The sequence below is a fragment of the Rhinolophus ferrumequinum genome, chromosome 20 (genome assembly GCF_004115265.2).
Source record: "Rhinolophus ferrumequinum isolate MPI-CBG mRhiFer1 chromosome 20, mRhiFer1_v1.p, whole genome shotgun sequence".
Lineage (NCBI taxonomy): Eukaryota > Metazoa > Chordata > Mammalia > Chiroptera > Rhinolophidae > Rhinolophus > Rhinolophus ferrumequinum.
The window spans coordinates 30894237-30918934 of NC_046303.1; the positions used below are offsets into that span (position 1 = coordinate 30894237).

At 38.9% G+C, this 24698-nt stretch overlaps 1 protein-coding gene across 9 annotated transcripts in view; it reads right to left on the bottom strand.

Moving 5' to 3' along the window:
- Window positions 1-24698, bottom strand: part of DYNC1I1 (dynein cytoplasmic 1 intermediate chain 1) — a 295576-nt gene that overhangs the window by 41090 nt on the left and 229788 nt on the right. For all 9 annotated transcript variants that reach the window (XM_033088732.1, XM_033088736.1, XM_033088734.1 and 6 more), the window contains 4 exons: window positions 24327-24473; window positions 19643-19756; window positions 17006-17139; window positions 13355-13499 (listed from right to left, as the gene is read on the bottom strand). In XM_033088732.1, coding sequence (XP_032944623.1) covers window positions 13355-13499; window positions 17006-17139; window positions 19643-19756; window positions 24327-24473 — 540 coding nt within the window. The remainder of the gene's footprint in view (window positions 1-13354; window positions 13500-17005; window positions 17140-19642; window positions 19757-24326; window positions 24474-24698) is intronic.

Consider the following 24698-nt stretch of genomic DNA (forward strand, 5'->3'; position numbering starts at 1 on the left):
GGTATATTTATTTAATCACATTTCCCTGCGGTGCTGGCAGCGTCCCTGCCTTCATGGAAAGCTCTTTCCAAGGCTTACTGAGCCTTGTCACGCCTTCGTCTCTAAATACTATTTCTGGATACTTAATTCTTCTTTCCCTTCAGTCTTTTTCTCTCTCCTTTCTCTCTAGATAGATTCAAGTTCATTAATCATTTCTGTCCTTATCAATCTTACTTTTATTTGTTTGACATTATTTCTGGAAATGCAAATCGGAAAGATATTATTTAGAACTAGTGGGACTAAAGTTCAGACATGTGCCCAAAAGGGTGGAAAACCATGAAATGCAGGTTGAGGTGTTTGAAATGATTAGGAAAGCAAGTAGAGCAGTGTCAGTCAGAGTTTCCAGAAGTAGGGTCCAAGGAATACTGTTCTCTCAGTATGCTTGGGTCAAAATGATCCCCACGTAAGTTTGGGGATCTCTGCATGCCACATATCCAGTCTGTTTCTGGAAAAGAAGTTAAAAAGGCCTCCTGGCTAAAGATTCTTGTTCGCGTTAACCCATTCTGTATTGCTTTTAAGTCACAGAACTCCTTCTCCTACCTTTAAAAAATGCCTGTGAAGATTCCGCAGAATACAAACACTGTTCTATGTTGTAGTATACGGAGATGGCATGATGAAAGGTATATTTTAGGGACATTAAGAAAATTACGTGGGAAGAATGAGCCTGGGGAGACACCAACCTCAGAGAAATTGGTAATAATTTTGTGACAAACTTGTTAACAAAGACATGGTCATTCTCTGCTCTTAAGGAACTATTTTTCCAAACATTTTCCTGCGGGTTGGGTATTCTTAGAGAACAGCATGACCGTTCTAATTTAGTATAGGTCTGGATTAACACAAGATACTGTAAAAAGAAGAAACAAGATCACACACATGCATGCACACACAGACATAAAGACACACGCCCTTCATTTTGATGGTCCATGGATTGCTATATTAAAGAAATGGTCTTAATAGCAAAAGAACAGCAAAACTCAGCTCATTTACTGAACTTTGTTAAAGGAGGGCGATTGAGGGAGAGAAAAATCAAACCAATCAGGCATAAGTTAAATTCCATAGGTAAGTGGAAGCCAAGAGTCTCAAGCAAAACCTTCTGGATTGGTGACTCATTACACTATTTAATGTAGCTGGGCCTGGCAGAGTGGTAAAGGGGAAATCTGGTTTAAAAGTTAACTTTTTAATCATTAAGAGAGGTCCTAAGTGAGAAGGAAACTGACAACTTACAAGAGACTTCTTCTAACTTTTGACTTGGGCTTAGTTCAGGCCGATGAAGCAGGGGACAGGAGAGAAAACTATTTAACTCTACCGCCAAATCCACAACATTCCTCTCTAGAAACTTCCACAGAGCTGGTGAACTTCCAGTAGTAAACACTGAGGTCTGTTTCCCCAGAATTTATGGGAGGGCCTGTTACTCTACTTTGGAAGGAAAAAGGAGAGTTTTCATACATTAATTATAGTTATTTTTCCTCTACAAAATTCTTACTTATTCTTTATAAAGTATTAGAAGAATGAGAACAATCTCCCAATTTTTATTGTCCCAAGTTGATAAAACAGTGATTTGTCCTAATGGTCAAATGCTACTCATTCTATATTGTGTGTTATATTGACAAACTGACATATATTAGACATGGGATAAAGATGAACAAAGAAAGATCCTACTCTGAAAAAAAGGTGTGTAAATACATACTGAAGAGTCAAACAAGTTAAAGAAATTGTGAAAGTAATTGATGTTAGAATATACTAAGAAAAAAGCCTTACATGTGCTTTCTTAAAATTTAAGACATATGAGAGTTTCTCCATCTTCTTGTCTGGCCACATTTTAATCTCCTTTGCGAAGTTAGAACTTGGATGGGAGGGGTGGGACACGTGTGAAAAGACTAATGGGATTCTGGGTGAGGATTAGAAATACTAATGACAGAAGTTTGTTGGAACAAAGAAGAATAAGGAAAGATATATATATTTTGGCTCAAAAATTTAAAAACAATTATAAGTTGGCAAAAATAGAAGTCTAGATGAACATACAATGGAGAGGAACAAGGACACCTAAAGCTAACAGAAAGGTCAAATGAGACAATTCTGCAACAATCCGTTCAAGATGGGGCCACAGGGCAGTGTATTTACAAAAATGTACTTGGAATTAGATGACCTCACTGGTACAAGGCCAGGCACGGGGAAGTATTCAGTGGAATGTAGCTCCTAATAGTATTATCATCGACATTGTAGTCGTAATCATCAGGATTGGGCTTCTTCATCTATCTGCACGTTAAAGTAGAGTAGTGAATTGGGAAGGAAGTCTCATGAAGGGTTGCAGAAGTAAACCCTAAACAAGACGCTACCAGGGAATGTAGTACAGTTGTGAAAGGATTCGTTAATAATCCAATCAACTAATGTTCAGCTAGGATACGTCTATGGGATGTACGGAGGGGTTCACGTGGAACACAAGGATTCCCGGGAATCTGACGAAGCAGTCATCAGATGTAGAACGTTATGCGAACTGTGCTTCAGAACCCTGAGGGGAATGTAAGAGGTCGTTAGTGCCCAGTCTCACTCTGTGTGACATCAGACAAGAGGTGGCGAGGCGCCACTTTATCATAAGCCATCGCCCTTGTCATTTTCAGAAGAAAATGCTACGCTACACTCCATCGCATAGCGTCACAGACTGCCTTTCACCCTCTGGTCCCTTTTTGCCTCCAGAGCCATCCTTTCATTATTCCCTTCTAGTCACCTTGTACCCACTGCTCCAGCTCAACCTGACCAGTTTAATATCCAAATAACAACAATAGCAACAATAATATTTAGTAATAATAATAATAATGGTGTTGCTACCTCTTTCATTGTACTTACTATGTGCCTGGCACTTTTCTAAGAGATTTACATATACGGGGGGGGGGGGCAAAAAATGTATACACATGACTTGTATCCATCTTTCATTATCAGTATATATTGAGTATTACAATTTTAATAAGTTTTTTCCTTTCTTAAAATGTGAATACATTTTTTTTTGGAACTCTCTTTATTAACTCATTTAATTTTCACACGTACCCTAGGAGATAGGTAGTATTTTAATCCCCATTGTTTAGATGAATAAGCTGCCGCACAGAGAGGTTAAGTAACTTTCCTAAAGTCACACAGCTAGAGTATCAACTACCTCATGCTTTTGTTTTTTGAGTATTCTGTCCCTTTTGCTTGAATGCCCTTCCCTTTCTCGTTTTACCTAACTAACTCTTTTATATCCTAGCTTGGATGTCATATACTTTGAGAAACTTCTTTAGAACACTTCTGTCTCCATCCCCACTGCACTGCTTTAGATCAAGTTAGGAATTTCTCTTATAAACTATGATTTAGAGAAGAGTCAAGCCCCCCCCCCCCCTTTTCTGGAGGGAACCACATCCCACAGGAGACAGTTTCCCAGGGATATCTTTAGAAAGAGCATTCATGAATGTAACTGAGCTGCAATGTGCTACGAGGCGATCATCAGGCCTGTTGGGGAACCTCTTCCCTTGCGCAGGTGGACAAACACTTACCTTCTTGAGTGGAAGGGGTGGCTAAGGACACACACTCATGTTGCCCAGCTCTTTAGATCATTCTCATAAATTAATGGAATTCTGCTCATCTACTTTGTAAGAAAAATATTCAGGAGGCCACTCTAGTCCTGGATGGTTGCCTTAGATATTTTTTCCAAAATTATAGTTTCTTACATATTTCCTAATAGAATATTAAAAGCTCAACCTCAGTTTTCTAATCATTATATTTCTAAATTATGGCTACAAATTTTACTGCTCAAAACCACTAACTAAATATTTGCTACAGTATTTTGTTAATGCACATCTTTTAAAAACCCATGATTATTCATTTATTCATTCATGTATTAATTCAATGATTTACTCAGTGCCTACCAAGTGCCAAGACCATGCGAGGTACTGAGACGCAGACAAAATAACATGGGCCTACTCTCAGGGAGCTCACGGCCTTATGGGGAAAGGGCGGACATGCTACAGAGCCGGCAAGACAAAAGTGTTTTTATTATTACATTATCTAAAATATAGCCATAGGTCACATTTATTCCAACACATAATCATTTCTAATGAATACATTTTAAATATTTTTCCTTAGAAAGAAATTTTCCCATTTCTCTCACTTATAAAAAAACCTCAAATTATATTCCTTTCTAGTAGCTAAGGGGGAAAAACATCAGCTAAGATAGTCATCTTATATTTTAACCCTGGTAGAGGATGTAAAACTGAAATAAGTTAATACTTATTATTTATTTTCACAGCAGTTGCTTGAAAATGGAAGATTATCTTTCTATTTGGCAAAGCCAATATATCCTTCAGTCAGACAATTGTGCTATCAGATTTACAGTTTTGTTAAAAGATTAGAGGACTGAGACGTATGTTAACTGCTAGGAAAGATTATACAACATCAAGATACATTTGGAGTGATTTCCATCAATCAAGTGTGTGTCCCGAAAGGTCCTTGGGTGATAGCACCCCAGGGCACTGTCCAGGCTCTACACCAAATACTGACACATGGGTTAAGTCAGGCCATATACCTGACCAGTCAGCATAAAGGAATGGAATTTTAGGGCCCCAAAGTTCCAGTACAGAAAGGATTGGGAGGGTTTTATCAATACGAGCAGAAGAAACACAAGTCCTTTGATGTCTAAAGGAAGGGCCTGGGCTGGCAAATACACAAACAGTATCAAGAACCTTAATCCTTGTGAAGCTGTATTAGGACCAAAATAAATATTAAACCAATGTTTAATTGGAATCCACTGAAACTTTCCAAACTGGATGCAATGATAAAAAGCCCAAAGACTCATAACTTGTCTAGCCACTAAGCTAAACTACAGTACAGGCAAAAAAAAAAAAAAAAAAAAAAAAAAAAAAAAAAAATTATCCCAGACCTCAGCAAACAGAAAAGCTGAGTGGAATAATGAATGTTTTCATCCAGCCAAGAGTTCATACTTTATTTCGAAGCATCAACTCCAGCATTTCTTGATGGATGGGAAATTTAATGTGCTAAGATATAATAAAAGGTAAGAGCTGGTACTCAATAGAATTTATTCAGGCAACATACTTAAAAAATTTTTTAAAGGGTCATAAAGGATGGACTTTTAAGTATACAGCTTTTTACTGTTCTCTTAAAAATAGCTTCACTGATATATTTTTAAAAGGTTGTTCCAAACGACGAATCAACATTATTGAAACAGCAAAGTCATGAAATGGAAATGGCAAAATGACCTTGGAACAGGCAAGAAGGAGGTCAGGGCAACTTTTGAAGAAGCAGGTTTCGTGGTGATCACAGGGAGAAAGATAGAGTGTATGATTTTAAACTGCAGTTTGTTGGGAAAAGGCAGAAGACAAACAGGATGGAAAAGGGACAACAAGGTCAAAGGTGGGCGCTGTGTTTTGTTTTGTTTTCAGTAAGTTGGAGGGATGGGGAAGTTGGACATAGAGAGAAGAGAGATGATGCTAAATGTGGGGATTCACGTGGGAAGATCCCCCAGGGGAGGCCTCCAAGTGGATAGGTAGAAGCCCTACACGGTCTGTCTTCCATGCCCTTCCCCCACACCCCAATTAGCTCACAGCGGCTTGTTCTACTATTCATTTGGACTCTCCCGTTATATTGCCTATTGCTAACCAACCATAACAATACTATTTTCTACACATGGTTATATTTTTACTCTTTATCCACTGAGGCAAGGGTTATATAGTTTATTTCCTTTCCTTTCCTTGCACGGAGTTAAAATAAAATATGTTGATAATTAAGGTGGTGAACAAAGCTTCTCTCACTATCAAAAAAATGATTACTTAATAAAAAGTATGACTTTAATTATATTGCCCTAAGTTTCTCAAAAAAAAAAAAGAATCTGCGCCTATCACTAGTATGCAATTACTTATTTTCTCTTATTAACTAAACTAATGAAACCAGAAAGAATCATTTTAAAATTCTATAATACTACATTTCAAGGTTCCATATTACTATTAGGTAAGTTAATTTTCCACCTATAATCAGTATGGCTATTTGTCATTCCAGAAACAAATCACTCTTTGGGGACTACTTAGAAGCTCAAACTTCCAAAAATATGCATTATTATGTTCCTCCTTTAGCCTTCCCGAATTCAAAAAGTCCACTTGTTTAATCTTCATGGAAAATATAAATAAACCATGTATAAAGTTAATGGAAATACTAAGTTTTCAAGTCACAAAGAGAATTTGGCAATCACATTACATATGTCAAGTGAATGGATACGGACTTTGTTATGAGCTTCAGGATTAGATTCATTTTGCTCAGTGTGCTTGCTAATTCCAGCATAACATTCTCCCCTGGAATACAGATTTTATTTTCTAATATTTTAAAATTATGTTACAAATGAGAATTTTGGGTCTGTAGAATGTACAAAATGTCTATCTGTGTTGACAAATTTTCCTGTTGTTTGATTTGCCTTTAAACTTTTTTTTTGTTATCTTTTTAAACTGTACTTATTTTTATGCACAAAGCATCAAATTGGAGCCATTTTTAAAATTTGACTTCTGACAAGTTCAGTCTTATTTCTTAGCATCAACTCTTTCTACAATTGGAAGGATTCTTCCTTATGTTATTTAATTTGCAATCTACTATGGTTCGAATGTTTGGGTCCTCCCCACATTCTCATGTTGAAATCCTAATCCCGAAAGATGATGGTATTATCAAGAGGTGGGGCCTTTGGGAGGTGATTGGGTCATGAGAGTACAGCCCTCACGAATGGGATTAGTGTCTTATAAAAGACAACCTACAAAGATCCCTAGCACCTTCCATGACTTGAGGACACAGGGAGAAGGACCCTCCTCCCCCCATGAACCAGAAAGAGGGCTCTTATCAGAACGTGACCATGCTGGCATTTTGAATTTGGGCTTCCCAGCCTTCAGAACTTTGAGAAGTAATTTGCTGTAGTTTATAAGCCACCCAGTCTGTGGAATGTTGTTGTAACAGCCCAAACAGACTAAGACATAATCTTAAGGGTGAGGGTATCACCAACTCAATTATCCAGGATGGCACCACCATAACCATCTTCACCTTTGTTTAAACAAATGACTCCGAGTTACCTAATGAGTTTAAAATAAAGATGACTAAGGTAACTGTTATTGTCAGAAGGGTCTGAAAAATAATTACTCCTCTCACTTTTTTCTCTGCTCTACACCTATCTGAAAATTCTCATTGTCAAAAAGACTGAAAAAAACCAAAAGCCTTGATTCCCACTATTTCCAAAACAATTATCTATATTTTCACTTTGCCCTTTTATTAAGCTAACAAAGGTTTTTTTTCAGTCATTGCCTTGCAAAAGTGATTAAAAATTTTAAGAGATGTTGCAACTGTTTCCTTTAAATGTTATGCATGTTCAGATTGAGAAGAGGAGAAAGACTCTGACCAATGTTGTCAAGAGCATCAAGTGAACCACTGTTCCCAGCACACTACCACAAAAGGTCACGATAAATTTGGGGTTTCAGGTATATTCACAGTACAAACTCCTGGCCAGAACAAGTAGGGTATTAATTACATCAGGAAACCTGGTTTGGGGTTGGGACATTGGTTTTCATTCTCCTGTCTGAACACAGAACTAGCCCACTAGTTCCTGAACACAACCCTGCAGAGAAGGGATAGACCTCTCAAAATAACCTAACAGCCCCACTACCTCTGTAGGATGCGGAATTGGAAATGATACTCCATGTTGGTTTATAGCATGGCGCTTCAAATTTTAGCAGCATGACGTGGAGGGCCTGTTAAAACACAGATCGCTGGGCCCCGCCCCCAGAGTTTTTGATGCAGAAGGCCTGGAATGGGGTCCTGATTAATTTGCGTTTCTAATTATTACTTCCCATGATGAGAACCCTTTATTTAGAATTGTAGAGAAGTGGTGTATCTCCCACACCCACCATAGCACTTGTAGACTTGCTATAGTCAGTTGGAGACAGGTTGTGGACAGCTTTGAATGCCAGATTCAGGAGGTTTCTGAAGACGTAAGAGATTGAACGGTGGCAATTTTGCACAACTCCTAGTGTGCTTAGAAAAATTAACTTAGCCATCACCTATGAAATGCATCTTTGATATTAAGCCTCAGGTGGTCCTCAAGTCTGTGATGTTCAGACATCCTCTGGAGTCAGGGCCTTGACCCACCTCTTGCAGGAACTAATCTAAACCTTTCTCCTCTCCTTAGCACATTCCAGTTCCCATCACTGTTAGCAGGTAAGAATGCCTCTGACTTCGCCGAGAAAATAGGGGCCTTCTCCCATTCTCTGCTTCCCCTTACACTTTCACTTAACTCAATCTATCCATCAGTCTTGTTTGCAGTCTTAGCGGTGTCCTTCCTTTTCTCCCCACCCCAGCCTCACATGGGTCCCTGATATCACCTTTCTCAACTTTTCAAACCACTCTCCATCAATCTACACTTTCCCTTGGGTCCTACTCTTCAGACCACCAACATACTCAAGTCTCAAAAAGTATAATAACCAAATCCTTGGCCCCGCTTAACTTGCTAGCTAGCCACCATGCTATCTCCTTCAGTTCACAGTCGAATGTCTGAAAGACTAGTCGATATTTTCTGTGCCTGCTGTCATCCCTCCTCACTCTGCAGTGACCTGCAATCTGTCCCCACTACTCTACTGAAATTGCTCTCACTGAGGTCAATGCCACCCTCCTCTTGCCCTTTCGATCTGTGGATTCCTTCTCATCCTGCAGCATCAGCAGCACTAAGGTTGCACCCTGTCCTCTTCGATGCGCATTCTACTCATGATGTTCTCTCTTCGAGGAAATGACTGACTATATGTTGATCACTGTCATGACTACCTTTTTAATTCCACTCGTGCCCCTGAGCTCCAGTATTTTCAATTAGGAATGTCCAGGCACCTCAATTGGAGCACCCCCCAGACTGCTATTTTTCTACCCCCAACCCTAGCCTGTTCCTCCGCCTCTATTTTCTGTTTCGGTTACTGGCACCGCCAGTCTTTCACTCACATGTGTAAGGCAGAAATATCAGAATCTTCATTGACTCTCCTCGCAAATCAAGTCACTTGGTCACTACATCTGCTTGATTTTCTCTCTCAGACCTATTTTCTCCATAAGCTCACCATCCATCTGTGCCACTGCCAAAATTCTGGCTCTCCCCTGGATGATTCAAACGAGCCTTAGCACTGGATTTCTTATCTCTAGGCTTAGTGTGCTGGTGTGGAAAGGAACATGGGCTTTGGGGTCACAGAAATCTGTGTTCCCAAACCTAGTTCCCCACTTTCCCTGAGCATATCAGCTACAGACGAGACCACATACTCAAACTTTTTGTTTTTTTTAATCACTGGGAATTATTTCAGTTGTGAAATACTACATTCAAACATCCCACTTTCTAACAATAATCCCTTATTTTACTAATTAATTCTCATACTCCATTACTTCCTTCCTGCCTGTTCTTTGATATGATAGGGGCTTCTAATCCCTTGTTCTCTTTACTTTCTCCTACCTGTTTTCATTTCCTAACTGGCCCAGCTTCGAATCCTGAGTCTCCAACACCAAACACTGTCTTGTCCATATCTCCACGTCCCGTGTTCTGTTGTCCTTCCATCACATTCTGATAAAGCTCTGGCCCAGGATGCATGTGACCGCCGCCCTCACCCATGTCCGGATTTGTGCTGCTAAGCTCTCTTGGAGGATGTGAGCCCTGAAACCGATGCCACGAAAACATTCTGGTCTCCAGCCCAGCTGGGGCCTCCACCTTGCCCGTAGTCTTTGCTGCCATAATCAGCCCTTCCTCTTCTCTTCTGTGACCCGGTGAAACTTGCTCTCTTAAGTACCTCTACTTCCCACTCATCCAAATATTTCACCTCCTATTTCATTGAGAAAACAGAATCATATAAAAGCTCTCTCTGCTTCCATTCACCAAACCTACACACTTACATATATTTGCCCTCATCCTTTCTTTCTTTACCACAGAAGGGATGTCGCTGCCCAAATTTAAAATCCATGCCCCCACCTATGCTGTTCATCCCATTCATACCAACATTTTCAGGGCCCTTTCTCTGCCTTACACTTAGAAATTTTCTACTCTTTTTCTTTAATGGCTCTTCCACAACAATACCAGAGTCTCTACAACCGAAAGAAAGAGAGAGAGAGAGAGAGAAAAAGAGAGAGAGAGAGAGAGAGAGAGAGAGAGAGAGAGAGAGAAACTCTCTCTCCACCTCCCAAATTCCTCTCCTTACAGCAAAATTTCCCGATTTTTCTTTAGTGCTTCCTTGCTTTCCACTTACTCCTTAACCAACTGTAATTTGGATTCCATCCTCAACACCCTTCAGAGAGACTGCACTTGCCATGGGCACCAGTGGCTTCGAGCTATGTTTGTTAGGTTCAATTTTGTTTTTGTATGTAGTGTCCACCTCCATTTCTTTGTTTCTCTTGAAAAAAATGTTGCTTTGCAGAAATGAGATCAACTGACTTATAAATTTCCCCACAGGCTGATTCCATCCCTGTGGTATTATTCAATATTTTGCATCTGTATCTCCTATTGCCTCTAAATTCAGAGATCTGGTAAATTGATAAGATTCAGGTTGGATTTGCAGGTGTAGCCTGCCTTGAAGGTAGTATTGTGTACTTGTGAGGGGTGTTTTAATTTTACAAGTTATCAGCAATTATCATTGCCTAAATCACTAGGGGTTGCAAAATGGTGATATTCAAATCCTATCGTTTCTTCTTCCTATATTAGCTGGAATATTTATATAAACTTCCCCTGATCAACTAATTAATAACCATAAAGTAAAAATCATACTGAAAATACAGAATAAATGTTTTATTCTTTCAGAATAAATGATTAATTGATTCTTTCCTTTACTCAACGGTTTCCCAAATAAGGAGTTGGTCTCCCTAGTATTCTCCAAAGACAACCAATGAGTTATTATTTTATTTTTTCAGTATCATTCTAACTCATGAATCTGTTGTCCTTATTGGTATTCTTTGGCCAGCAGAAGCTTATTCAACTTAGTTTCCAAGTCCTTTGACAAGAAATTTGTAGTGTTTGGTAGTTTCCTTATGTTCTAGTATGACAAAATATTCCAAGCTCCTTTTGTCCATTTCCTGCTCCAGATCTAGAATCAGCGATTTTTTCCAGGATCTTCGGTTGCTTTTAGTGAATCTGCTATTTAGAAAGCACAATCTGGACACCAGGAATGTTACTGCTACTGAGTTGGTCATTGTTTCTAGACTGCTTTTGTAGATAGAGCTATGAAGATGTATTCTTTTAGATTCAAAGGTAACACACATCATGAATTCTTACTGACACTTCCAACTCAAGTTCAGGATTACTACAGAGTTTTACCTAACTTTGTGCATTTGTATCCCCATTCAACCCAGCTGATAGTATCGATTTTCAAAGATACCAAAAGTCATTTATCTCATGACAGAAGCCTATCAGAGTTACAGTAATAATACAACTACATGCAATATGAGTACTGAAAGGAGTTAAAAATTGTTTGTACTCTTTATGCTTAAAATATATCCCTTTTGGAATGTATGGTCAAAATACAGGGTTTTAAAAGTCACGTAGAATTGCTCCATACTGTACGGTTTTGTCTCCAATTTGAACCACACTAGAGTTGACTCAATTCATGTTACTTTAATTTTTTTTAGTCTTTTTTTAATTTTAAAATTTACTTCATTTCTTTATTCATTTTTATATTACATAAAATATTTACATGGTTCCCAAACCAAATGTACAAAATATAGTCATAGAAGCATGGCTATCATCTTTGTTTCTTTCAGCCTCTTGCCTCCCTGTAAGTAATAATCTGTGTGTGGTTTATCATTCCAATTTTTAGAAATGTATAAATATAGTCCTAAACAATCATACTGTATTATTTGTACTTTTCTCTATCCTGCTTTTCTCATTAAAAAATATATGCTAGAGAGCAGTTTATAATAGTACATACTATAAGTCTTCTTCATTTCTTCCTATACTTGAATAGTATTACCTCATGTGGATGTATCATACTTTCAATTTATCCAGTGCCCTATTGATGGACTTTTGAGGTATTTCCAGTCTTTTCTATTCAAAGTAGTCTTTCCTCCACATACAGCTTTTTCTTGTTTTTGCTAGTACATCTTTGGCATAAATTCCTAGAAGCAGGAATTGCTCTGTCAATGAGCAAATATGCAAGTATTTGATTTCGATATTGCCAAATTCCCTTTCAGAGTGTTTATCACTGTGCATTTCCAGCAGTAATGTATGAGAATGGCTGATTTCTTTCCGCCTCATCACAGCGTATATTGTCAAACTTTTGGACTTTTGTCAATCTGATAGTTGAAAATAGGTTTCTCAACTTGGTTTTAGTTTGAATTGCTAAGTGAGGTGGCTCTTTACACACGTAAGAGCCAGTTCTGTCCTCTTGACACAATCTCTCTCAATTAACACCCATGAAGCCACACACACACACATACACATTTTTCTCCTAGTTCTTGGGTTGTTACTTTTAAATTTCCTTTTCTAGTTCCATTTCTGCTGTTTATTTCCCAAATATTCTTCTTTCTCTGATTTGTGTCTTAGCATTTCTTTTAAAATCCATTTCTTAGACTATAATAATCATTGCTATTCTGACTTCTACTAAGTGCATACCTGTAGCCCAGAGCTCTCCCTCTGCTTCTGTCCCAAATATCAAACGGCCAATGAAGACTGTGAAGAGTCACCTAACATTTAACCTGTGCAACCCTCTTCCATGATATGCCCTTCCTCTCATGTTCTCCAGTGCAGTGAATACTACCACAAATCTCCAGTGCCGCAGTCAGAAAAAAGGGTTTTTCCCTGATGACTTCCTCTCTCACCTTCCTTGTATCAAATCAATGACCAATTTTTATGGCTTTCTCTTAAATGGTTCCCAAATCCATGTACTTCTCTCTATCCCGCACTACTTGTCTAAGCCACTCTCATCCTTCCCCTGCAGTTACTGCACCTTCCTTCTAGGTGGTCTTTCCTTTTCTTGCTCCCAAACGTAGTCAGAATTACTTTTGAAAACACACATAATATAGGACCATTTACTAGCTTAAAAACCTCCAAATCTCAAAAAAAGTATCATTATCATTATTAGAGTTGTTTGAATTTTTCAACTATTACTTATACATTTTTAAATAAAACGGACCAGGAAAGGGAGCCTTAAGTAGCTCAGAGGCAGATCAGGCTCACCAGCAAGTGCCAGTGCCAGGTAACCTGAAAGAGACTTGAGATTCCCTATAACTACCTCCAGGGAACAAAAATTGTCCTCTTTGCCTATGTATTACCTGAGAATTTCAGTCAAAGTATTCTTACCTTTGTGGTCCATAGTTTGACGGTCCAGTCAAACGATGATGTGACAAACAGGTGTGAAAAGTCGATTGGGCCCACTGCCATGTGACAGTTAATTCCTGTCACTGGCCCTTGGTGACCTTCAAAGACCTCACCGATACCAGCTTTGCTGCATGAAGACCACACATAAGCAGAATTTCAGTGACCTTTGCGAAGCTGTGAACTCTTTAAAAAAAAGCAAACTTGTCTCTGCATGATTACTTCTCCAAAATTTAGAACACCACCATACAGAACCAAAAATGAAACCACTTTCACAGTTATCTTGAGAGAAATAAAATGCTAGAATATTCTGGGTAATTAAAAAACAATATGGGGTAATATAATCTTTTTAATATTCAGATTTAGTATCAAATTTCATCATTTAATCCTTTTTCAGGAGTTCCTCAAATCCTATCATCTTTCATGGAGCTAACTTTGATAGAAAAAACATATACTTAGATCTCAGAAGCTTTCGTACATATTATCAGACTATTCATTCCATTGTTGTGATGACATTTTGTTCATGTCCCATTTTAACTTCTTTTACAGAACCTATTGGCTATAAACCTCTATACATTCTTATATACATTCATTTATTCTTTCAAGGAAATTTCTTCAATTAGGATGGCATACCTGAAATTGTATTACTTTGTGGAAACCCTTGCCACCATAAAATAATATGCATGATATAAATGTAATATGGAGAAAATGATGCCTTTACTGAAAGCAAAGAGAAATTAACAAATCTACTAAATGTAAATTTTAGGAGGGCTGGTGCCTTGTTTTCTTGTTGTCAAAAATTTAGCATATATAGTAAGTGCTCAATAAATATTTGTTGAAAGAAACAGCAAAGGAAAAGAGACAAACATGCCTTTTTTCCTAACAGAAGCATGTTTGAGAAATAGTGATACACATTTTAAAAGTTATCCACAGACATATGTGACTTATTTAACTGAGTTGGGATTATTTCCAACCCCTCTCTTCCATCACACAATAATCTGCATGCAATCAGAACCCAATTAGAAAACATAGCAAAATGCTATATGTAAAAAAAAAAAAATCCATGTGTATGAGGTGATAAATATGACAAATACATAGGGATTGTGGAATCTAAATATTATTAATATGTCACTATGAGTAAAAATGTACTCAGTTATTAAAACCTTTGGGCTTCTGGAGTACTAATAAATGTCAATGTGCTGAGCAAAATTTGAAATCACGAGCAAAGTTCTGCAGCATGTATTCTGTGTAACAGGCACTCAGAAATTATGCCCAGTGAAACTGCTAACAGCAGTTCCACACGTGATCCTTTAAATTTGTTCTAATGAACACGAGGAACTGATCTTTGAAGTAGCCCCTGGTGAGATTCCAACTTGCTCTTAACAGTATCCTGAAAGAGTTTATAGGGTGCAAAATGAGGACTTTGTTTAATTTATGGAAGTAGATTTGCACCTTCTCCACATTAGGTGAAAAATAGAAAGCCCCTGCCTCTCCCCCATATCCCTATATGACCCATTAAAAATTACTACAAAGTGAAATGTCTGGTACTTTACAACTTTACTGAGATCTACACTTTATATTTCAGATGGATGGACCAATGTAAAGGCATAACAAAGAGCGCTGTAAAAAGATTCATGACGTGTACCACGGATACCCTTCTTTGGAACCACAGTGCATATTCTGATTGTGCTTAAAAAGGACAAAAGCCACAGAACAAAAATATTCATCCTGTAAAAGGTTACCCACAATACAGGAACAAACAAATAAATCTGAAAGTTATCAATGAACATGTCCTGCAGTCTTCACAGATAATTAAGGTGCTGGATTAAGTCAATTAAACCTATGCCCTGATGACTGTAATCAAAGTATAGATAAAGCTGTGACTCCATGTTGGGCCGACTGCACTCCGTGCCTTCTCACGCCACTTGTGACATTCTACCTGTACTGCAGATATTTGTGTGTTTACGTTTCCCACCATCAGTAGTTTCCTGAAGCTGGGAGCCAGATATCAATGATGCTTGCATGCCTGCCAGCCTCTAGCAATGCACTTTGTCAAAGGAGGTGTGCAGTGAATGAATGAGCTTTGCATGAGTAGGTTTGCATGATTGAACACCTTTATCAGATCTTTTTGTGCTTTGATAAGACATTTAATGCATAGTTTTAGCCAGTTTTTATGAAGTAGGACCACTGGGCATGGAACTATGAGGCATATTTTCCTAGTCACCTTTAAATCATGTGATCAGGGAAAGTATTGCTTGTTCCTATGCACAGCTCATATTGTGTGAATGAAAACTACATAGCTGGGCCATGGATACTTATTAATTCTACAAATCACAAAGACATAGGAGTATGATCTTGGAACAATTTGTGGTTCCTCGTAGTATCTAAATAGCCTAGGATGAGTACAAGAGATGAAAAATCAATTTAATTAGAACTATTATACCAAAGAGAAATTAAGCACCAAGGTGAATACAGCGAACCTTCCAAAAGATGCGAGGCTGCTCGTTAAGTCTCACATGTCATTTTAAAATCTAATCGAAATTATTGGATCCTACTTTATCCTGATGGTTTTCTAGGGGCATTTGCCAATCTGTCAGTTAAGCCAAGTTTCTTATCACCCGGAAACTTCACAGTGACTTGTGTATTTCCCACTATTCCAGCCTTTCTGACTGGGAGAAAGGGCCCTGGGCATTTCTCTATATTATTTGGATATTCTTTATTTCCCACATAGATTATATTTTTAATTCCTCATTGGTAATGTGCCAGGCACCAGGCAGGGAATCAATGATAAAATGGAAATAGTTTAGTAACAGAAAAATGGTAGATAAATGAGTAGTCGAAACAAAATGTTATTAATGCTTATAGAAGCATAGTAAAAATATACAAAATAGAAAACCTATCTTACAGCCTTAGTTCTATCCCATTTATTCTACTTTAATTTTCTCCATGATATGTTTCAACATAAACCATATATTTCCTTATTTACTAGTTTGTTGTCTTTCACCCTCAACCAGAATATGGACTCCAGGTCTATTTTGGTCCTGCTATATCCTTATGATGTGATGGTACTGGCACATGGTATGTTTTTAGTAAATATTCCTTGAAAGAATGAATGAATAAAGGAATGAAAATTCTATGGAAACAGACAGGAGGGAATGTATGGTTTTCTTTGACCAACAGAGCATGGAGAGGCTTCAATGTGGAACGACCTCTGGAATGGCACTTGAAAGATAAGGAATTAGCCAGGCCAAGAAGAGAGACATGCCAGACCAGAAGGGAGAAATCGGATGTACAAACTCATGGTGGGATAAACGATACTTGGGGACTATTATCCCTGCTGGGTGTGTGGCTGGAGCCTGAAGGAAGGCTGAGGCTGAAAGGAGGCAGGGAGTCCAGGGTCTTATATGATGTGCTAAGAAGCTGGGACTCTTTTTTTCTCAAGGCAGTGTGAACCCTCAAAGGGTTACAAGTGGCCAAGGACCAGAGCAGATGGATACTATAAGACTGAAGACTTGAGGTGGTGCTTTGCATTTCTTCAGAAATGCCTTTCTCATAATGCAAGGTGGTTATAATTCAGAATGCGATAACAGACTTTAGGGAATGAAGAACACGTCATTGGTAAGAAAACAAAATTACCTTCCATGACGACATGCCGTATAGACTGTACCCTCCTCACTGCCAACCACGAAGTTATTGACGTCTCCCGTCGGGAAAGCCATTCCAGTAACAGCCACGGGCTTGGACTTATTGTACACCAGCTCCATGCTCTCCTACCAAAACACGGGTGGTTACATTCCCTCTGTCAACTCCTTGCCATGCCAAAGATAGCACGGAAAAATCATTTGGCTAAATCGTCTGTTTGCTTTTCACACAGCGTTACAAAAGACCCCGGCTGTGCCAGAAACCACGCTTTACTGCCCCTGACATTCATGCTTCTGTGTATCTCTGGTTTCAAGCCGGCTGGATTTCATCAGCGTGTGCTGCTGCTTCTAAAGTCAGGCAGAGATGACAGGTGAGAATTTTGAAACTAATGGTGCAGAAACTAAAGATAATACTGTAATGGTTACACTTGTCAGCCCCAGGCTTTAATAAAACACACAATACCCTTGTATTTACAAACATTTTCAAAATCAATTGTTCGTGAGAATACACATGTATTAATATCAGATGTACCAAGCACATTTGTCAAACCAGGAGTGTATGTCCTCCATGAACTAAGACCAGAAAGTTGTCATTCAGGTCATAAAAAGCAGATTTCAATAGGCACTAGATTTCACGAAGGGCAGCCATACGGCACAGAGGCTATAGGCCTGCAAAAAATGTTGTTTAAATAAGTCTTTAAAATAGTAAATGAGATTATTTATTTTACCTAAAATGATTTTCAAAATCAGGAATTAAAGTGTATTCTAAAGGACATTCTACTGAATTAAGTTTAATGACAGTGAAGAGTAATTAAGTATAACTGACGTCTCTGCATATTTTTGGCTATTTACATTAAACAGCCTACTTTGTGCACCTGAAGTAATTAAAAAAAAAAATCATTCCAGGGGATCGTGTCATTATAGTCACTTGGGAATTTAGTCTTTTTTGTGTAAAAGATTAGGCCATCCCAACCAAGGGGTCCATAAATCGGAAGCTCATGCTCAGAGTCTTGGTCGTGCAGTCCCTGTAGTCACGCGACATGCCAACAGTATGTGAGACCCACACGGAGTGAATGCATCAGTGAGGGGACGCTAGGACAATATAATACAGAAAACTGGACCATCCAAGAGTTTGATCCATCGATAAAAATTCGCAGCAGGAAGGCACTGTCTCTTGGTCGCCCACTTGGGACAGAGAGGGACCAGGGCAACGGCTGAACGCTCCCACGTCTGCCTGCCATCCAGTCATGCCATGAAACTCTCAATCTGTGTATACAAACAGCAGTCTGCAGGCATGCTAAAACTAATAAAAACGGTTTTGTAGCCCCTTTGTGGCTTATTTTAACCTAAACAAATACACATTTAATCAGCAAAATGGGCAACTCAAAATTCTTAAGTAGAGGGTTCACTCTGTTATCTGCGATCTTCATGCTTTTGAAAGAAAACACCGTATTGCTGAGAATTTTAAAACAAAGCCATAAAATACTCACACACAACTCCCGACTTGCATAATGTTAAAGATCAGCAAAAATAGAGGTACTTAAATTGTAAGGAGCTTATTAGCTCTCTCTTCTCCCCCGACTAAAATTATAAAGAGAACTTTTCTTAGTGTTAGCATTATCTACATATGTGTCTTGTGGAGACTTATAGGAGAGTCTTTACGGTTTCCACATTTCCTCGTGTATCTTGAAACTTCAATGTCTTCTAAAATTGTAAGAGAAACATTGTTGGGCCGTTATTCCAGGAAAGGGAATAGGAATGTTAAAAAGGAGAGTTGTCTCCCAGAGAGCCTTTACAACTTTCTTGATGCTCCCTCACATTTTTGTCAAAGGCTATATAGCAATAAACTCTTCTGTGTTCTTAGTTGGAAGACAGTGAAGTACTTTTTGCCCCACAAAGAAATGTGAAAAATAGTGTATACACCTGTGTGTTTGTGTGTGAAGGTATGTGTCTTCCGGTGTCTGTATACACACTCATATTCTGAAAGTTACATTCACATGCTTCCTCCCAATGGTCGCTTGCACTTCTGCTCCTTTGTTTGGTTCCCATTACTGTAATCAGTACTGGCTTGGAAACTTAGGAACTGTTTCATGTTTGGCTTCTCATTTATTGAGCAAGGAATGGCAGGAGCCATACTAACACACTTTCCAGAGGAAAAAAGAGATGGTTTGACAATTTCTTCATCCACACAGGCAGTCGTCTAGGCTACGGATACGAGCAAGGGCTTAGGTTCCTATTTTGCTGGGATACCTCTTCTCCAAGGCAAGTACCCATCAGGGATGGCTCTGCCGAGCTCCCACCTCGTTTGCATCTGTTTAACAACGCTGTAGGGTAAGTACAATTCATACCACAGGCAACTTCTATAATTACTATGCTTTAAGATGGATTATTTCATTTTCACTTGAAACTGACCCTAGGATTAATGTATTACAATAATTACATGATTTGTGGTAAAGGAAATGGGTTTTGGCTTCAAGAGGAGACTGCTGAAAGCAAGCCCCACTCTTTCAAGTGCATCCATTGGTTTTAGTTCCTATAGGATGTGAGGGTTTGGCTTTTAGGAACTGTATTCCATTAGGCAGGTATCTCTTTTAACCAGGATGCTCTTATGTGTAGGGGAAAACAAACCCACCTGTGGAGTTGAGAGCATGTCCAGGCTCCAGGAACACATTTTACCATCAGTAGAGACAGTGATGAGGTTATGGGCATTCTGGGTCCCAACAACATTTACACAGTACACGGGATGCTGCAAAAACATAAACATGGAGGATCAGACACTGATCCAGGAGGAAATACTTACATTTGAGTGTTAAACACATCACTCCAAAACAAGGATTAAAGAGTGACATAATCCTACAATAATACAAGCCTCGGGTCATTTGCCACTTTTGATTTGAACCTGATTTCTTTGTAAAAGCTCTGGCAGCAATACCTGTTAGTGGAAATACAAAGCCTCACCTCGCTCAGTCAGATGCTGTGCAATGGAGCAATGGAGCTGAAGGAAGTTAGAGCAAATGAAGACTGGTGAGCAGAAGCAGTGCAGGGACATGACTCTGGATTATTTGAATGAGTCTCACTGCCTACTTTGGCTTATAAACTCGCCATGAGTGAGGAAAAGAGCCAGTCTTCAAAAGGGTAGAACTATTGACTTTTGGAAGGAAAAAGTGTTACTAAATCTGGAGTTTAAGGCATTATGGTCACGTTGCCAAACATTTGTTAACATTCTTTATAAAAAATAGTTAATATTCATCAGCCTCTTTCACTTGAGGGAGAGATGTTGGTGGTGGAAATTATTGGCACAATGCACCTAGTGAGATAAAACTAGGTTCTTTTATGTTACTGCAAAATCTAGGATAATGATAGATTTATTTTTTAAAATATCATTTGGGGTAGTATGGAGGCTTAGACTTGGCCAGGGCCTTGAGAAAGGTCATTTATACATCCCAGGAATTGTAAGCAAGATGCTCTTTCTGTCATAACTCTAGTAGTTTATCCCACTCTGTAAATGGTAGGCTAAAATCATTTGCAGCTGCACATTAAATACTAAGTGGAAGGTTAGCATAAGCAGAACCTAGCAGTAATTTGGGTTAGATTTCAGGCAGCTTAGCCATCAGTGGCCAAACCACAACTTAGTTGATGCTTCTCCGTGCAAATAGCTGACAGTCTAAGTCTTACTCTTGATGAGTTACTGTCCATAATACCTAGCCACAATGACAATGAAACAATCTTTAATATTGGAAAGTTGATATTATATAAAGGATGGTTCCCAAACTATTATTATCATATAAACTCCTGGTCAGAAAGAACCATAATAATCATCTAGGGCAGCTGTTCATTTGCCTCTACCGAGAGGTGGTCCAAACTCTGATTATCAGACACCTTCCTTAAGGGTAGCCAGTTTTAGCACTAATTTCTGGGGCATTCTTCCTTCCACCAATGGGGATAAAGAAAGCTCAAGGAGGTACTTTCAGGGCAGTGCCCTCTGGGATCATACAAATCAAGCCAAAACAATATTTAGACTGTTGTTGTATTAACCCTCCTACCCCCAGTCTTGTCTTACTCAGGCTAACCATCACCAATTCCTTCACCTGTTCCTTGAATACCTGGTTTTCAATACCTTCCTCATCCTGGTCACTCTCTTTTGAATATGTTACGTTTTGTCTGAGTTCTTTTTAACACTGAAGTTCTGAGAATATAACATAACTATCTACCTCTGTATTTTTTAAATTAATTAATTTATTTTTCAGTTACAGTTGACATTCGATATTATTTTGTATTAATTTCAGGCGTGCAGCATTATGGTTAGACATTTAAATAATGTATGCAGTGATTCCCCCTAGTTACTCTAGCATCCACCCGGCACTATACACAGTTGTTGCAACATTATTGACTATATTCTCTATGCTGTACTTTACATCCCCGTAACTGTTCTGTAGCTACCAATGTGTATTTCTTAACCCCTTCACCTTTTTCACCCAGCTCCCAACCCCCTTCCCCTCCGGTAACCATCAGTTTGTTCTCTGTACATATGAGTCTGTTTCTGCTTTGTTTGTTCATTTTTTTTGTTTTTAGATTCCACATTCAAGTGAGATCATATGGTATTTGTCTTTCTCAGTCTGACTTATTTCACTTGCATAATACTCTCTAGGTCCATCCATGTTGTTGCAAATGGTAGGATTTCATTCTTTTTTATGGCCTAGTAATAGTCCATTGTGTGTGTGTGTGTGTGTGTGTGTGTGTGTGTGTGTGTGTGTATAGATATATATATATATATATTACATCTTCTTTATCAAATTATCTATTGATAGGTTGCTTCCATATCTTGGCTGTTGTAAATCTATCTACCTGCATTCTGACCAAGAGAATCTAGAAATCCAGGGAGAGTTGAATTGTCACTTCTCGTGAGATAAAAATATCTTTGTATTAATGCATCCTACATTTGCTTTTTTGACAATCTCATCACCTCTTTTACCCATGCTGATGGACAGTCACCTAAGTCCCTATGTCTTTTTCACACCATGTTCCTACAGAAACTTTCAAATGAATCAGCCTTAGTGGGTCTGGACATCAGAGATCTGAAACTAAATGTTATCCTGATCAGGTCTCTAAACATCAAGAGGACTAACCGGTGATGGGACTGTGGACAATGCTTTTTCCCTAGTCTCTGGGGTATGTGGGACCTGTAGCAGTGTGCACACTCAAGCATTCAAAGCTCTGCAATGAAAATCAAGTGGAAGAATGGATGAAACAAATGCTCAACTAAAAACAGCAGACTCAACAAAACTGAAGAATGGGAAAGCAAGGTCCAAACGTTGCTATGGACCTGAAATCTACCCAGTATTTTCCAGCAAGAGTTGAGTGGGGTTTCTGTGTTAACCCCTGAGCATCCACACAAATCACCAAAACTGGAACGGACTGGGGGTCCTACGGGTGAGGATAGCAGGGAACGAAGGCATCTAGAAGAATGCGTAGAGCCAAATGCCTAGAGAAAGAATGTGTGTGGTAGCCCTTCCCTGGCTTTAATCAGTACTACTGGCCTGTGTTTTCATGAGTAATAAAACTCAATTTAAAAGAAAAGAGAGAGATGTAAAGAAACCAGAACAGAAGCGGACACGTGGGCATGCCTGTTCATACACAGACACAGACATACACAACTCTACTTAATGGAAAGAAAAAAGCGATAGTACAGCTCATTTTTCCAGTGTAGATGCCAGATTGTTTTTATTTATTTTAGGAATAAACTCACTGTGTGGCAGAAGGGTTTTGCTTTAATTATAATTTCCTGTTGTCCCAAATGCATATGTGTGGTGGGTGTGAAAGGAAATTAGTTAGCAATCTGTGGTGGACCTCTTTTCCCTTAACCACTTTTGATCCTGCTACCAATCAACCAGGCATTAGTAAGTTGAAAGACAGTCACAAATTTGACCGTGCTCTACTTTAGCTGTGGATTCAACAAAACCCAGCAAGAGAAAACAATTGTTTTATTTTCTAACAGAAATAATGTCACTCTGTTTGATAATAATCGTATTTTAGTTGTGATGATCACATCTTAAAATATTTGAAAAAGAAAAATGAACTCTTTGGAAGAGCTTATGGATTTCAATTCTCCCCAAAAGCTTCTTGCTAAATATTCTAACGTTTGGATCTGTAATTTTTTGAAATTTCAGAAGGTATGCTCACAAACACACCAGATACATACGTAGAGCCAAGAAGTGGTTTCACACTGCTTCAGCAAACACCTGCAACAAACCTATCTTCTCCTGGGTCACAATTTTCTGTTATTAGTTTGGAGAAATGGGGTAGGCATGAGCAATTTTCCAAGATTCCCAAGAACTAGTTTTACCTGTATGGGTCTTAGGCCCAAGTCAATCAGAATTAAGGCTGACTTGGTATTTGTCATTTCCCATTGTCAGTTTTATAAGAGTGGAAGCATTTTCCTCTTCATGGTCTAGCTACAACAGCTAGCAGCCCCTTTTTAAAGCTAGAGTGGTTTTGAGGCCAGGAGATGAAACAAATGAGGCATCTACATTAAGGAAATTGAAACAATAGTAGAGCTCTTTCTTGGGCATAATTTGGGCATTTCAGAGAAAGAACATCCGTTACTCTGAATGTCAAGGTAGCAAGGATTGATGGAGACATGCTTGTCTTCTCATTCCTCCTAACAATTGCTAAACACACCTGTCATTCTCTTAAAGGAAATGACAGAGTAGTTGTCTTCCAAACACTATACTGAAACTCTTCTGCTAAATTATGGGTAATGGTTTTGAGATGTTGACTTTTAACCTTAGGGATTATACTGTCACTGTAGACTTTACCACTGAGACTTATACCATGCATTCCAGAATTTAAAGTCATAGCACTCCCTCTAATCACAAGTGAACACGGCCTGTTGGCAAAAGTCTCACGTACCATCCCGAGACATGAAATACTTACTCTTCATGGTCTGTTCAAAAATATGTTTCCACCTTATAGTGTAAATGGGAAAGGTTTCTTTAGGAAAACAATCCCACATACGCCGCTTCCAAAGTGTCTCCCTGTGTCCATTTTTAGTTTTAATCCATCCTCACTGGTGGCCTTTGAGATATTCCAAGAGATCCTTCACACGTGCTAAAATTTATAGAATATTAAGAGATTTCTCTAAACCCAGCGCTTCTTTCACCTACTTTTCACTCAGCTTTATTTTAGTCATCAGGATATAATCACTATAAATTAGGATACTTCTAACTTGGAGTTACTGACAGCATTGTCCTTTTGTCAGTGATCCCCTCTTTCAGGGCTTGGATGGCTGACAGGTGTGTGACCAAAGCTGGACTTACTGTGTGTGCAGCAGCTGACAAGGGGGTCCGCTGCACTGGCGTCCTTCGATGACTGCGATTATCCCACAGGACAATCTGGCCCGAGTAAGTCCCACCAACCACCAAGTTGGGATGGAAACGAGCAAAGCAGACTGACATCACAGAGGACTGCAAAGAAAAAGCGGAGAGAGGTGCACTGTGAAATGCTTGGAGAAGGTTTGTATTTTCCTGAAGAGAAAACAGTTCATCACATACACTCAACATACCCTGGAAAACATAAAGCAATTTTTCGGTGCATGCTTTGTACAGACACAGGCTTTCCCTTGAGAGGGTGGCCAACGGTTACCCCTTGAAACTTGACATGTGAAGTCCTGGTCATGTCATCAAGTTGGC